This window comes from Neolamprologus multifasciatus, chromosome 23, assembly GCF_963576455.1.
Source record: "Neolamprologus multifasciatus chromosome 23, fNeoMul1.2, whole genome shotgun sequence".
Classification (NCBI taxonomy): Eukaryota; Metazoa; Chordata; class Actinopteri; order Cichliformes; family Cichlidae; genus Neolamprologus; species Neolamprologus multifasciatus.
In genome coordinates this window covers 30,689,187-30,704,528 of record NC_140460.1, presented here as the reverse complement: position 1 = coordinate 30,704,528, position 15,342 = coordinate 30,689,187, and the positions used below count along the sequence as shown (strand labels likewise).

Below are 15,342 nucleotides of genomic sequence, written 5' to 3'. Positions count from 1 at the left end.
CACAGCAACACGAGTAGATGTCTTACCTTTCCAGCTCCCACCGGTCCAATTACAGCCAACAGCTGATTCGAGCTGAGTGTGAGTGAGATGCTCTGCAGAGATGGAGCATCCAAACTCTGCAAAGAGAATAAAAATCTTACATCAGAAAAAACATTTTAAAAGTATGCTGTTTAGAGTTACTATGAACAAAACAAAGTGTAGCCAAAGGGCAAGTGTGCACTCAGTTAAATTGAGGTCTTCTGATTGGTTAGAGCAGTAAGTGACATGTATCCAACCTTGTCCCAGTAGCAAGTCAGATCCTGAATCTCCACAGCAGCATCCTTCTCATCCTGTGGCAGAGCAACTGTGTTTTTCCTGATCTCATCCAGTGTCAAGAACTCCTTTACCACAGAAAGAGAGAAGTGCAATAGTGCCGAGTTCTAACACAGCCATGACAGTCAAATCCCTCCCATGATCATTTCCCAATGCAGTGTTATACAACAGCACCAAGGTGCCACATGTTTAACGAGCTGCCTTTTACTACTACAACTCACAGTGATGCCATAGAAAATTCCATTTAAATCTGAACTCAAGTTTAGGGGCAGAAAATTTCAAATGAGGAAGAACTTTGTTTTACACAGATGAACCATTGAGATGCTGCTGTGTGAGAACAGCAGTCCCAGACTGAACATTAAGGGATTAGTGTAATTAGCAGATACTAAAGCCTTTATCTGCTTTCATGAGTCTGTTCATTGAAAGCAGTTTTGACTTTCAGAAGCACTGCTACATTCTGCTGGCTTTAACTGTTCAAAAGCTGCATGGCGAGAGACAATGACTTTAAACACACGAGCACGTTCAGTGAGAGACTGAGATTACCAAAAAGCACAACTGAATGACACAGGAAATCATTCCTGCCTGTGGCCATCTCCCTGTACACCTCATCCACTTAACACGCTGTTTACTGCAGCAGCTACACCCTTCTTGCACATGTTCTTTTCAGCTATTTATTAGTAAGTGACTTTTATGTATATATATGCCTGTATATATTGTGCTATTCTTAGTTAGTGTATTGTCTGTCTTTGTTAATGTTTGTTTATAATGGAGCACTGTAACAAAAAATTATTTCCCCTAGGGATCAATCAAGTATTCTGATTCTAAACCTGCACTGAAACTGTACTGGGCACGTCTCCAACAAGTCAACAGACCTTACTGTTACAAGGTCTGCTGACTCGACTGATTTTTAGTGAAGTGTTTCATGTCATAAAATAGCACCAATGCAGTGTACCTGAATCCTGTGGACGCTGACACGGCTCTCAAACAGCTTTTCAATAGCATTAGGGAAGAAGAGCGTCACCGTAAGTCGCACCGCACTGTAGAGAGACACCGTCACGAATACACGGCTGGCTGAGATGGTATTTCCCAGGAGGACATAGATGGCGAATGTGACAAAGAGAATGAGCTTGCTGGCGCAGAAAAATGAAGCCATGTTGAGACCTCGCAGGTAGGAGCTCTTCATGATCTTGGAGATCTCATTTCTAGAAGGACACAAAACACCAACAATGAAATGTGACCAGTGTTACTTATTCCTTAGCCCTTCACAAAAAACAAAAACAAAACATACATTACTTTCTAACATTCAAATGTTAGCAATAAAACAGAAAAATGCATCTATATGCAGTGTTGTCATAGATATTAATAAACACCCAGACTCCAAACTGTTGTCCAGCCTAGAAGTAATGAACTAGTTTTTTAGCGTCACTCTAAGACAGGATGCTTCTAATTTTAGAGATGTTGCACAAATGAAAGAGAGTAGTCCTACATATTTGTTTAATATGTGCGTTGAAGGACATATCCTGGTCAAAAGTGACTCCAAAGTTCCTCACAGTGTTACTGGAGGCCAAGGTAATGCCATCCAGAGTAAAAGAATGATGTTCACGCTCCTTCTCTTACTGAGGAATGCAGATTAGCAATAAAGTAGCAATAATCAGCACCAGTACCAGCTATCAGTATTGTATCCAAACTGGAAAAAGCTGGACTGGTTTCTCCCCTGTTACCCTACACTACAACGTGCTCTCAGAAAACTGCCGCTTTTTCCTTTATTTACATTCTTACTCCCGCCCCAGACACATGTGTCTAATTAAGCCAGTGGTTTGGTAAGATAAGCATTTTCTTCTTGGTTCATTTTCAAAGTCAGAGCTTTGAGTAACACCCTTCATCAACTATCAAAGTTTCCAAGCTAAGGTCAGGATGTGCTCCAAAACCAGATCTGCAATTTTAAAATTAATTGCATAATGTTCTGAAAAAAAGAGCAAAGTTTGTATTTCTTGGTACTCAGAATAATAATAATCATAATCATCATCTTTTTACCTTCTGACCTCAGAGACCAGAGCAGCGAAGGGCTTCTCCCAAGCGTACATCTTAATGATCCTCATTCCAGACACCACTTCATTCATTGTGCGGATTCTGCTGTCCGTCAGAGCAGCAGTCTTACTTCTGTAAACAAAATAGAAAACTCACGATTGAACAAACCTATCCAAACATCTAACATGCAACATCAATGTTCATCAGTTCCATCAGAATTATTCCTTAAAATGTTTTTCGTCACCAAGTCTGTAAAAGACCTTTTTCTTTTGGGGGGAATTTAGCCAAAAATACTGAAATAAAATCAGACCAATCACAGGAGTTTTAGACTAAAACAACAGTTCCTTGCTACAGTTCCACAAAGATACACATTTCTGTTATGCTAAATCAGAGTTTAGCTCAGTTTCAGGGATCTAAGACTGAATGAGCATTTGTGGGTTTACCTGAACTTGGAGAAAAGTCTTCCGAACATGCTTTGGACAGGCATCAGAATCAAGAGGACCCCTATGCCTCCCAAGCATGAAGGACCAATCTCGTACCACAGCAGCCCAACGACTGCAGCTGCCTGGAGTGGTCCCACCCACAGGAAGTGCAGAAAGATCGTCACCTATTCAGAGCAAAATATCTGGAATAAGTTGCAATATTACTTTAACAGCAATACATCTTTTAAGGAAGCATGGGAATTCTGCCATTTAGGAATGGCTACTTTCAAAAGACTTTATGAAGATCAGTGAAAGCATGACATGGTGTAATTAACATCCAGCTGCCAAGGAACAAAATACCCCCAAGAAGCTGGCATTTTCACAGCAGTCTCTGCCCACACTGATTAAAAGGAAACTGAACATTCCAATGAGGGAAACTGGAATGTAATTAAGCCTGAACCTCACGCTAGGAAAGATTTGCCAGAGTTTGTCTGAGTGAGTAGAGTCAGAACAGTCTGATGTGACACACATAAAAAAGATGAATTAGTGGGTGTGTATGTTTGAGTCTTTATGCATGCATTTAACCCTGAGTGGATTAAAGAAAATCCAAAATAAATTCAATACAACTGCATCTTTAAAATTAGTAGTTGCATAGCAGTAAAGTTGCATTCTGCTTACATGTCTCTGTAGTTAAATGAAGCTAAAGTGCTAGAAGGTGCCACTGGAAATGAGGTTTAGCTGTAGTTAAAATATTGTTGCATCCAAGGGTTAAAGCAAATATTATTACTTAGCAACTAGTCTCAAGCCTTTGCTTTTTATTTGCTAAAAAATGTAAATTTCACATACTTCATCAAACTTGTTGACATCATTGGAGAGCAGGTTGACGATCTGGCCTGTGGTGGTCTTCCCCATGGCTGAACTGCTCAGATGCAGAGCCTTTAACAGAGATCATCCGTGAAGCAACATTCCTCCACCTCAAACACACATCTATCCAGAGAGTTCTTAAAGTATTACATGACAGAACTTGGCAAGGTGATACAACCACAAGAATGCAGGCACGGCCTTTAGCAGTCCTCGCATGCAATCTAAATAGAGTTTAGTAACAACTAGACAAGAAAGGGTTTTTCCTTTATCAAGCTCATGGACTCCTGCTCACCTTCTTATAAATCATGTGACACATGGCCACTCTGATCTTCATGCCTACCCTCTGCACATAGTAAAAGTAGAGGTGATGCATCAATGCCAGGCCAATGGTGCAGAGAGACAATCCGGCTGCATAGCCCAAGGTCTCATGAAAAGCCCTTGTGTTATTTGGGTCATAACTCTCAAAGTATTCAATAATCTTCCCCAATAAGATTGGCTGGACGACTTTAATGGTCTCCTGAAATGAAGAACAGATGAAAAACAGTGACTGTCAATACACAGTAAACACAGCATTGATTAACGATTCTGATCAACATCTCCAGTGCTTTAAGTTTCCTTCTTTTCATTTTTAATTGTAATGAACACACCACTGACCTCAATTAGTGTAAAGATCCCCAGCACTGCATATGCTTTCCAGTAACACTTAACAATGACACCGGTGAGTCGAGGCTTCCGCAGCTCTTTGGTAGCCCTCTGGACCTCATGATCCCAGATTCTGTCATGGAAAGATCATATTCATGTTGTTTTCCACTTTTGTCTTATAAATCCTGGAATTCAAAGCAGCAATTAAAGATGACATAATGAGGTCTACCTGTCACTTGACTGTACTGCTGTGGTAAGATACAAAACAGGTTAAGAATTAAACCATTTCTACGAGTTTGCTGTGGATGTTTTGTAGGCTTTACCTTACATCGCCTCCTGTTAAAATTCAAACATCAGTCTCAGACATTAGTTTTTTTTTAACCACCAAACTTTCATATTGTTTTGGTGTGACTAGCACAAATAATATTTACGTGAAAACAGTTTTACTCTGGCAGTTTTTATCCAGTCAAAACGAGGTTTGGACACAGCTACTACGTGTTGGTTGCCAGCAGAGCCAGAAGTGTGAATGACCAGTATCATGTCATCATAAAATCCAATCAAGAGGTTAATTAACCTTAAACACTGAACAGGTGCAAAAAGGGTAAAACAAGGAAAATGGACCTGAACAACATCTAATGTTTACACCAAAGCCAAAGGTCCAACAATTGTTTGGATCATTTCAATTCCAAAGTCTTTACAAGAACAAAGCTATAGGTGTTTAACATTCCTCTTAAGGCTTTTTATGGTTGCTTTGCAGCATTCCTTAATATGCGGTTCCAACTTAACAACAATGACACCCTTAAACAAGACACAATGTCAGCTTTTATAGGCTCCATTTATTAAAACATTTGATTACATAAGTCTTTAAACACTTAATACATCAGTTGCAGTCATAAAGGTGGATGTTAGAATGCACCACAAGGCTTTTGATTGTTAGTTGGAAAGTTCATTCACGGCGCAGTCTTTTGTCCATTCGCCAAGTCTGTTGTGATCCAACAGCACTTATATTGAGTCGGATGAAACTAGACTGTTCATCCATAGATCCGCAAAAATAAAGAAAACTGTTGAAATTATACAAATTATATCTACATCCCTGAATAAAAACTCACAGCTCTCTTTCCCTTTCTCAGGGAAGTTTATAGTCTTTATTTTGTCTCTGCAAATTTCAATACTGCAGACAGAAAACAGCAAATCTTGACTCTGGACTAAGAGTCTTTGATGTCCTAAACACAGGATTTCCTACTCAGATAGTGATCGTTTCAAGTTCGACTTGAAATTAGACAGCAGATTGCAAACTGCAATAATATTACTGAACAACCTGCTCAGAGGACAGTACAAGAGATACAGATTCTACATTACAAGAAATTTCACTTGAAAAACACCATCACAGCCTTTCTACAATCAGTTCACTTGGAATTTATAGTTGGTGAAGCTCAGTTTTGCTGACTGATAATCACAAGGCACAGCTTTTGAATCACCATTATTTACGATTTCCCAGAGGTCACAAAATAAAAACCACAAAGATGAAGCAGAAAATATACAAAACTGCTTTACATGGAAATTTCTTTCTGGATTGTTGGCTTTCAGCATATACAGAAGTAACCTAAACACATTAAATCTTGTTTTGTTAAAACATGGCAGCAACACAATGTGAACGTCACAACTAAATAGTAGGGCTGGGCGATATATCGAGTTTTTTAAAAATATCGATATGTTTTTATACGAGATATAAGATGTGACAATATCCTTTATATCAATATAGTCTATGTTACGTTATAATTATATTTGTGGAGCCACAAGTTTGCCTCTCTTTCGTCCACTTTTGTCTTTACGCAACGTTACTCGACCTCGCCTCTGTCCTTAACTGAACACAACTCCCCCATCGCTTCACCTGCAGGCAGCGACAAGATGGACACGGCAAATCTCCGTTAACGAGTTACTGCGCATCGCCCCGTGCGTGGGGCTGGACGTCGTCAACGTGTTAACGAGCTAACTAGTGATGGGATTTCCGGCTCTTTTTAGAGATCCGGCTCTTTCGGTTCGGCTCACTAAAAAGAGCCGGCTCTTTCGGCTCCGAACCGACTCTTCAGGTTGTTTTGTTGCTTTAATTAATTTATTATTAACAATAATATAAAATTATGCACAAAAGGAATTACTAACGTAAAAAAAGTGGTTTTATTTATATATGTTTATATATAAATATATGCGGTGGCCCCTAGAGACAAAACACGTACAAACTCCAAAACACATTTCTAGCATGAACTGAACTTCCAAAGCAGAGCTACTAGATCACTTAAATTACACAATTGAAAGCATGTGTGTATTGTTTGTGTATTTATACACAGGCACTCATATATATTCAAATAATTTAAAAAAAAAGTTAATTTACCTGTTACTACCACAAACCAGATCTGGTTGTTGGTACTTGCTGGCTTGTGTAGCCACTAGGTAACAAAAGCTCAACACTGCGCCCTAGCATCCTGGAGAACTTCTGTTGTCTTTTGTACGTGTTTTGAGTTTTTACGTGCTTCGGAGTTTTTACGTGCTTCGGAGTTTTTACGTGTTTTTACGTGCTTCGGAGTTTGTACGTGTCTTTACGTGCTTCGGAGTTTGTACGTGATTTGAAGTTTGTATGTGCTTTGTCTCGAGGGGCCACCGTAAATATACTTTTATTTATTCACTCCACATAAAATGTAATAAATAAATCATATAATACAAAAATCAACTATTCACATTTCAAATTTTAACTATTTAAATTTTCAGCTTTTTCCTTTTACAAATTTAAAGTGAAACAACACAAAACACTGCAAACCACAACACAATTAAATATAAATTAAAATATGAAAACAAAAAGAACATGCATATTCTCTGTCATATGGGCCCGCATGAATAAACTTTCTGAATCCTTCATCATCTGCAACCGAAAATAGTTGTGGATGATTACTATACCTTTCTAATGTGACGTTCTCTTTCAAACATTCGTTTCGGTGTCTCACTATGGGGAACGCTCTCTCAGCGTTGTCCTCAGAAGCCTCTATATCATTACTCCAGCCAGTATTGGCTGGCAGTCGTGACGCTTGCGTCAGGGAGGGGCCACCCTCCTCCCTATAAAAGGGTGTGACGCAGCGTCACCCGTCATTCAATTTCCTCTTCTCGCTTCTTAGAATCCTCATCTCTCCTGACTGTGAACGTGAGTGCTAGCTTAACTGTCCACACGAGCAAGCTAACACCTTGGTCACCGGGCGCTAGCACGGCTCGCGTTTCGTGTCACCTGCTCTTCACCACAGAGCCAGGTCGGAGAGTGTGTTAGCTGCCACCACGCATCTAGCTCAACAGTTAGCTGACCAAGCTATCTGTCTTTGCTACACACGGCCACCAAGCCAAGTAGCGCAAGCGCTAGCCACCACACTAGCTAGGTCATACTAGCTCACCATAGCTACCCGACCGAGAGAAGAAAAGAAAAAGAAGTTCAGCATTAGCCGTCCAGCCATTCCAAGCTAGCTACACCAAGCTTCCTTAATATGGCAGACCGCAAACCGCTGCCCAGAATTTGCTCCTGCGGTTGCAAAATCTCAGGTTCAGATACACATGACGCGTGTGTGATGTGCCTCGGGCTGCAACACGCCCAAGCAGCTGTTTCCACACCGGGTATATGCGAACACTGCGCTCGCTTCACCCACAAAAGCCTTCGCCGAAGGCTAGCCCGCCAGGCTAGCTTGTCGAAGGAGGACCCAATGCTGTCTCCAGTCGGCCCACCGATGGAGCACACTGAGTCCGCCACACCAGGCACCAGCTGGGGCGACGAGATGGATATCGTCCTCCCGCTGGTGCATGATGCCGAGGTCAGCTGCGAAGCTATGTTTGATTCTCTCGAGGCTAATGACGAGCTACTCAGCGAATCCTCTGAGGGAGCGTCGGAACATCTCGTCTCGGACGAGGATGACGACGTTTTCTTTGCCCCCTCTGGTCGAAATTCTGCGACACAAGGGGCCGATTGTGATAACCCCGGCACACAGTCCCGCGGCATGGAGCTATTTGACGTTGCAAAACGGGCAGCTGAAAAGCTGGCAATCCCATGGCCCGCGGTGACAACGGAGACCTCCACCTCACGATACGAGGGTAAAAGGCTCCCCGTAGCAAAGCGCACTACTAAGCAGGTACTGCCGCTTTTCCCCGAATGCGTGGACGAGGTCACACGCTGCTGGGCAAAGCCATTTTCGTCACCCAACCCCGTGCAGGGAGCGGCGGCGTTTGACTGCGCTGGAATGAAAGAGAAGGGCATCTACCAAATTCCCACAGTGGAGAATCTGGTGGCTTCTCATCTCCACCCAAACCAGAAACTTTCCATGTCATCTGGTCCGTCCCTGCCCTCCAAGGCCGAACGCCTGCAGTCCTCCCTGGCTGACAAGGCGTATAAATCGGTTGCCACCACCGCGAGGGCATTGAACGCCTCATCGCTCCTGCTAGCCTACTCGGCGGAGCTCCAGGACCAGGCTGCTGCGAACCCGGACGCTAGCGAGCTGTGGGAAGAGCTGGGCGTAGTTACGGACCAGTGTCTCCACCTCACTAGAGCAGCAGTACAAGCGGCGGGCAGAGCCCTCAGCATCATCGTCCTACAGGAGAGGGCAAGATGGCTGAACTTGTCGGGGCTTTCGGACAGAGAAAAACGTGACATTCTGGACGAAAGCATCGACCCCGCTGGGCTTTTCGGGACCGCCGTTGCCACCATGCAAAGACGGTGCGAGGAGAAAAAGAAAGAGGGAGAGGCCCTGCAGCTGTGTCTCCCTAGGAAGACCCAGGCTGCGCCTCCACCCAGTCGCCGCACGTTCGCTCAGGTCACCAGCCGTCCAGCCGGCGTGCCGACGTTTAAAATCCCTCGCCGCCCAGCCCCGCAGGTCGCGGCCCAGGGTCCCCTAGGATCGCAGAACCCTAAGACCCACTGGCCCAGGAAACACTTCCCGCCTGCTGCCGCTCAGGGTGCCCCACCACCAGCCAAGCAGTCGGACCGCAAGAAGAAGCGGACTGCCTAACATCCCCCACGGGGAGATCGGAGCCGGACCAGCCCGGGCTCCAAGTTCACTCCAGGGCTCAGTTCCGGAGCCCGTTCGGAGAAGTGTGTTCTGCCTCCACCTTTCAGCGCCTGGGACTCGAGTTGGATCCCACAGAGCGCATTTCAACAAAGAGACGGCGAGACACTGTTCAGCTGAATCAAGCATGTCTGTCTCACAAAACACACTGTTTATTAAAAACTCACCCGTTGCATCCAGGCATGTCGCCAAGGGCACGGGAAAGCATGTTGAAAAACATAATGCCCCCACGCACCCAGACACCACCGGGGTTGATTCCCTCAGTGGTGTCCGGCCCCATAAGCGCTGGTCAAGCGCGGGCCACCCGCGCATGCGCAGTCGGGTCTGGCCCGAAGGACCAGTTTCCGCCACAAGAGGGAGCCAGAGCTCCGTCTACTGTGGAGTGCCTGTCTTTGGGGCCGCTGTCAGCAAGAATAGAGAGATGGCGAGCTCTCGCTGCGCCAGAATGGGTTGTGAGGACATTAGAGCGAGGCTATCGTTTGCAATTCGCAACCACCCCTCCCAGATTTCACAAAGTGATTTTCTCTCTTGCAAAAGGCGAATCAGCCAGGATCCTGCAAGAAGAAATAACTACCTTGCTATCAAAGGGAGCAGTACGAGAAATACCCCAGGAGCAGAGCCAATGCGGCTTCTACTCAAAGTATTTTCTCGTGCCCAAGAAGGGAGGGGGACTGCGTCCGATACTGGACCTACGGGCTCTGAATCAGCATCTGAGGTCATACAAATTCAGGATGTTGACGACCACCACTCTGCTGCATGTAGTGCGCCCAGGCGATTGGTTTACATCAATAGACCTGAAGGACGCATACTTTCACATCCCTATTTACCCACCTCACAGAAAATTCCTGCGCTTTGCGTTTCAGGGCAAAATGTACGAGTACCAGGTCCTGCCGTTTGGTCTCTCACTGAGCCCTCGGGTATTTGTGAAATGCACAGAGGCAGCCATAGCCCCACTGAAGAGGCGGGGCATCCGCATAGCAACATACATAGACGATTGGCTGCTGCTATCAGAGTCCGAAATAATGGGAAGAGAGCACACCAGGTTGACAGTGGATCATCTGATGGCTCTGGGTTTCACCATAAACTACCAAAAGAGTGTCCTGCAGCCAGCTCAGGCCATCTCTTTCATAGGAATAGCTCTAAACTCCGCCTCGTACAGAGCGTGTCTCTCTGTGGACAGAGTAAAAAAAATGCTATCACATGCCGGCATTTTTCAGTTGGGAAGATATCTCCCATTCAGAAAATGCCTGCAGATGCTGGGATTAATGGCGTCTTCACTGGCAGTCATTCCACTAGGCAGACTGCATATGAGGGAATTTCAGCGATGGGTTGCATCACTGAGACTGAATCGAAAGCGCCATACCTACCGCTATATCAGAGTGACAGCAGACTGCGCTGCAGCACTCCACTGTTGGAGAAATCCCACATTTCTCACTCAGGGGGTGTCACTGGGGGCTGTCACAGCCAGAAAGGTGGTGACCACGGACGCGAGTCTCACGGGCTGGGGTGCTACTCACGAGGGCAGAGCAGTGAGCGGCAGCTGGGGCTCACAACAGAGGGGTGCTCACATAAATTGGCTAGAATTGCTAGCAGCATTTCTAGCACTGAGACACTTCCTTCCCCTGTTGAGAAACCACCATGTTCTGATCAGAACAGACAACACCACTGTTGTGGCATACATCAACAGACAGGGCGGGTTACGTTCCCGTCCCTTGCACATGCTGGCTCGCAGACTGATCATGTGGAGCAGCATCAATCTGTTGTCACTGAGAGCTACTCACATTCCAGGAGCTCTGAACTTGGGAGCAGACTTAATGTCCAGGGGAAACCCGCAGTACGGGGACTGGACCCTGCACCCACATGTGGTGACCCAAATCTGGACCCGCTTTGGCCAGCCACAGGTCGATCTGTTTGCCTCGAGGGAGAACGCTCAGTGTCCACTGTATTTCTCCCTGAGGGACCAGGAGGCTCCGCTAGGGGTAGACGCATTAGCTCACAACTGGCCACATGCTCTGCTTTATGCGTTCCCTCCGCTGGCCTTAATTTCTCCCACTCTAACCAGAGTGAGAGAGAGAGGGCTAACAATGATATTGATCGCCCCAAGGTGGATGAGGTCCCACTGGTTAGCGGAGATTGTGCCCCTCTTGTGGAGCGAACCTTGGCCTCTCCCTCTCCGACGAGACCTAGTCTCCCAAGCCAGGGGGGAGATTTTTCACCCTCACCCCGAGCGCCTTGCCCTGTGGGCTTGGCCCGTGAGAGGTTGAATCTGAGTACGGCAGGACTCCCCCAGGGTGTTATAGCCACTATTCAGAGTGCTAGAGCCCCCTCCACAAGATCATTGTATGAGAACAAGTGGAGGGTATTTGAGGAATGGTGTGGAAAGTCTCACACTCTCTCCTTTCAATGCTCTGTGACAACAATTCTCTCCTTTCTCCAAGAACTGTTAGATAAAGGAAAGGCCTTTTCCACAATTAAAGTATATCTAGCAGCCATTTCAGCCTGCCATGTGGGCTTCGTGGATGGCCCGGTGAGCCATCACCCGCTAGTCTGCCGTTTCATGAAAGGGGCACGACGGCTCCACCCGGTGTCTAAACCTCTCGTTCCCACGTGGGATTTATCCCTGGTGCTGGGGGCAGTTTCACAGCCACCATTTGAACCACTAAACCAGGTGGAAATAAAAATCCTGTCTTTGAAGACTGCATTGCTCCTGGCTCTCGCATCTGCGAAGCGTGTCAGTGATATTCATGCGCTGTCAATACACAAAGAGTGCACCCGATTCACGCGGGATAACTCTAGAGTCACACTCAGGCCAAATCTGGCCTTTGTGCCCAAAAATCCTTATCTCCAATGCACCCCATTGGAGCTGGAAGCTTTTTGCCCTCCTCCTTTCTCCTCCCCTGAACAGGAGCGCCTACATGCTCTCTGTCCAGTTAGGGCTTTATGTACCTATATAGAGAGAACGAAGGCTTTCAGGAGGTCGGATCAGCTGTTTGTTTCCTGGGCTAAACCACATCTTGGCAAGCCCGTTAGCAAACAACGCATTTCCCACTGGATTGTTGAGGCGATCCAATTGGCTTATTCCAGCACGGGTCTGCCCCCCCCGGAGGGACTTCGTGCTCATTCTACCAGAGGGATGGCAACCTCTTGGGCCCTTTTTAGGGGTGTCTCTATAGAAGAGATATGTGCAGCTGCGAGCTGGGCTTCACCTTTGACCTTTGCAAGGTTTTACAGGTTGGATGTCACTGCACCGTCTCTAGCCCACACTGTGTTAAGTGTGGGTCCCCACGAGACCTCCTAAATTGGCAGTCAGTCGTTCAGATGGGCTTATCTGGCAATACGGGAGTCTGCATATCCCCATAGTGAGACACCGAAACGAATGTTTGAAAGAGAACTTGAGGTTACTCTATTCCGTAACCCCCGTTCTCTGATAACATGAGTGAGGTGTCTCACCAGATCACCCTCCTTGCACGAAGCGAGGAAGAGGTGAGCTTATCTTGAATGACAGGTGACGCTGCGTCACACCCTTTTATAGGGAGGAGGGTGGCCCCTCCCTGACGCAAGCGTCACGACTGCCAGCCAATACTGGCTGGAGTAATGATATAGAGGCTTCTGAGGACAACGCTGAGAGAGCGTTCCCCATAGTGAGACACCTCACTCATGTTATCAGAGAACGGGGGTTACGGAATAGAGTAACCTCAAGTTGTTGTCCCTGGCTCTCTTTCTCTCTCTCTCTCCCTCTGTCTCTGTTCCTGTGCAACTGAGTGTAACTACCGCCCCTCCCCCCTCTTCCCAGCGTAAAGCACAAGGCTCGCGTGTGGAGTGAAGCGGAAAAAAGTGCGAGAGAGAGGGTGAGAGAAAGAAAAAAAAAAACCCACGTGACGGCTCGCGATAAGGAGCCGGCTCGCGTCGTTCACGTCAAAGAACCGGCTCTAAGAGCCATTTCGTTCGCGAACGACCCATCACTAGAGCTAACCACGCTAACGAGCTAGCCACGCTAACGCCATGCAGCCCACAGGGGCTGCACAGCCTAATAAAATACTTTCATTCTCTCAAAAGTTGACAGTGCGCCTTTTGTATGAATTCTGGTTGTGCTTGATGACCGCGAACCGATTTTATGTGGTACACAGCGCTCAAAAAATGTTTTAGTACGACTTTGGTAAGCTACGGAGCTACACCGCTTGGTGGATTGTCGGAGCGTTACGGCTACCGAGGAGCCTCACGTAGTAATACGTACTGTGCTTCAATGTAATATTACCGTATTGTGTGTGTATAAGGACCATAAATGGCACCTGTTAAGAGACACGGTGACGAAGCGGATTTCAAACTCCAGGCTGTCAGTCACGCAGTAGAAGTTGGGAACAGAGCAGCTGTGAAATCTGTCTCTTTGTTATTATGCTCAGCGTCTTTTAGTTTACATTTTGACTGCACAATTGTGAGCTCTTTGTTATGCACAAAAACAACAGTTTTCTTTTATTTATGGAGCATTATTATTTAATAAATGCTCATAATTTATTTTTGAGTAGTTTTTGTTTCATGTACATCTACGCTGTATGTTAATAAAAGTGTCTGTGTGACATCTGGGACACAGCTTTGACTAAGAACTCTCTTTTTGTTCTTACTTTATGGCTTTAAACAAATATCGAGATATATATCTTGTATCGCCATCCAGCTAAAAAATATCGAGATATGAATTTTGGGTCATATCGCCCAGCCCTACTAAATAGTATATAGATGTCTTAAAGTGATAGTGCTCGTGAAAATGCCACGAGGGAAAAAAAAAAAAAAAAAGAGTTTTGTTTTACATCCATCCATCAAATTCAGCACTATGGCTAAGGGTCAGAGTATTTGCGAGTCTGTTGTCAGTCTGTCGCAGGGCTTAGAGACACGACTGTTCACGCTCACATTCACAAACACAGTAACCAGTAACAATTGTGAGAGGAAGCCACAGGGGAGAGCCTGCAAACTATACAGAAAGGGTGCAACTGGCCTGTGGATTCAAACCTAGGACACTCTTGCTGTGAAACAACAGTGCTAACCATTGTGCCATGTACACATGGACTAGCATGTGGTGGAAAAATAAACTGAACACTGAGACTGTCAAACTGTCTTGAGATTTACTGAACAAACCTTTGCAAAAGGAACACCACAGCATGAACAGAATCAACACCAGCATCGATGCTGAATAAACAAAATCTCACCTCCTTTATACTCTGTGCAGCTCCAGAGCCGCGTTTTCCCCACTATCATGCGACGATTTTCCTACTGCAACCCTCATTCTTTCCAACAGCGCTTTTATTCTATGCTTACAGCACTTTGTCTAACTTTCATATGTAAACTTATGTTACGACCCGGCTCAAAGCCGCAACATAAAAAAAAGGAGACGAATACCAGAGTGTAGGTGAACAGAGGTTTTGTCTTAAAATGGAATATCAGGTCGGCTAAAACGGCTGGTGCCACCAAGGCAAAGACAAGTGAGCTCCCAGGAAGCTTGCCTCAGGTATGCTTTTACCCACACCTGACTAGGTGTGGCCAATTAGCACCAGCTGAACACACTGAGCAGATTAGAGGCTGCAGAGGGACGTAACACCTCCCCCCTTAAAAGGGTTCCTCTAGGACCCCCAAACAAATTAAAAGTCACATCAAAACTCTGATGTGAGGGGACAACTTGGGGTTCAAATCTTGTCCAGGGATACTTCAAAGTGGCAGAGGGGATTGAACCATCAACCTTCAAAATAGCAGATAACCTACTTTACCCCCTGAGCCACAGCTTCTCAAACAGTACAGAGAGAAAATATTATTTATATAGTTAGGCTCCAGCGCCCCCCGCGACCCTGAAAAGGATAAGCGGAAGCGAATGGATGGATGGATGGATAGTTAAAAACAATTTTAAAAAAACAGCCCAAAAAGTGACATGTCAGTTATAAGTATTTCCCATAACAAGTACCTTGAAGGAGAGAGTAGTGAGTGGTATCACTTAACATTTAGAA

The 15,342-nt window shown here is 45.5% G+C and overlaps 1 protein-coding gene across 1 annotated transcript in view; it reads right to left on the bottom strand.

The window, feature by feature from the left end:
- Positions 1-15,342, bottom strand: part of abcc4 (ATP binding cassette subfamily C member 4 (PEL blood group)) — a 37,965-nt gene that overhangs the window by 18,866 nt on the left and 3,757 nt on the right. The window contains exons 3-10 of the mRNA XM_085150428.1: positions 4,281-4,401; positions 3,919-4,143; positions 3,609-3,698; positions 2,784-2,947; positions 2,347-2,472; positions 1,265-1,514; positions 276-380; positions 27-116 (exon numbers count right to left, since the gene is read on the bottom strand). Coding sequence (XP_085006554.1) covers positions 27-116; positions 276-380; positions 1,265-1,514; positions 2,347-2,472; positions 2,784-2,947; positions 3,609-3,698; positions 3,919-4,143; positions 4,281-4,401 — 1,171 coding nt within the window. The remainder of the gene's footprint in view (positions 1-26; positions 117-275; positions 381-1,264; positions 1,515-2,346; positions 2,473-2,783; positions 2,948-3,608; positions 3,699-3,918; positions 4,144-4,280; positions 4,402-15,342) is intronic.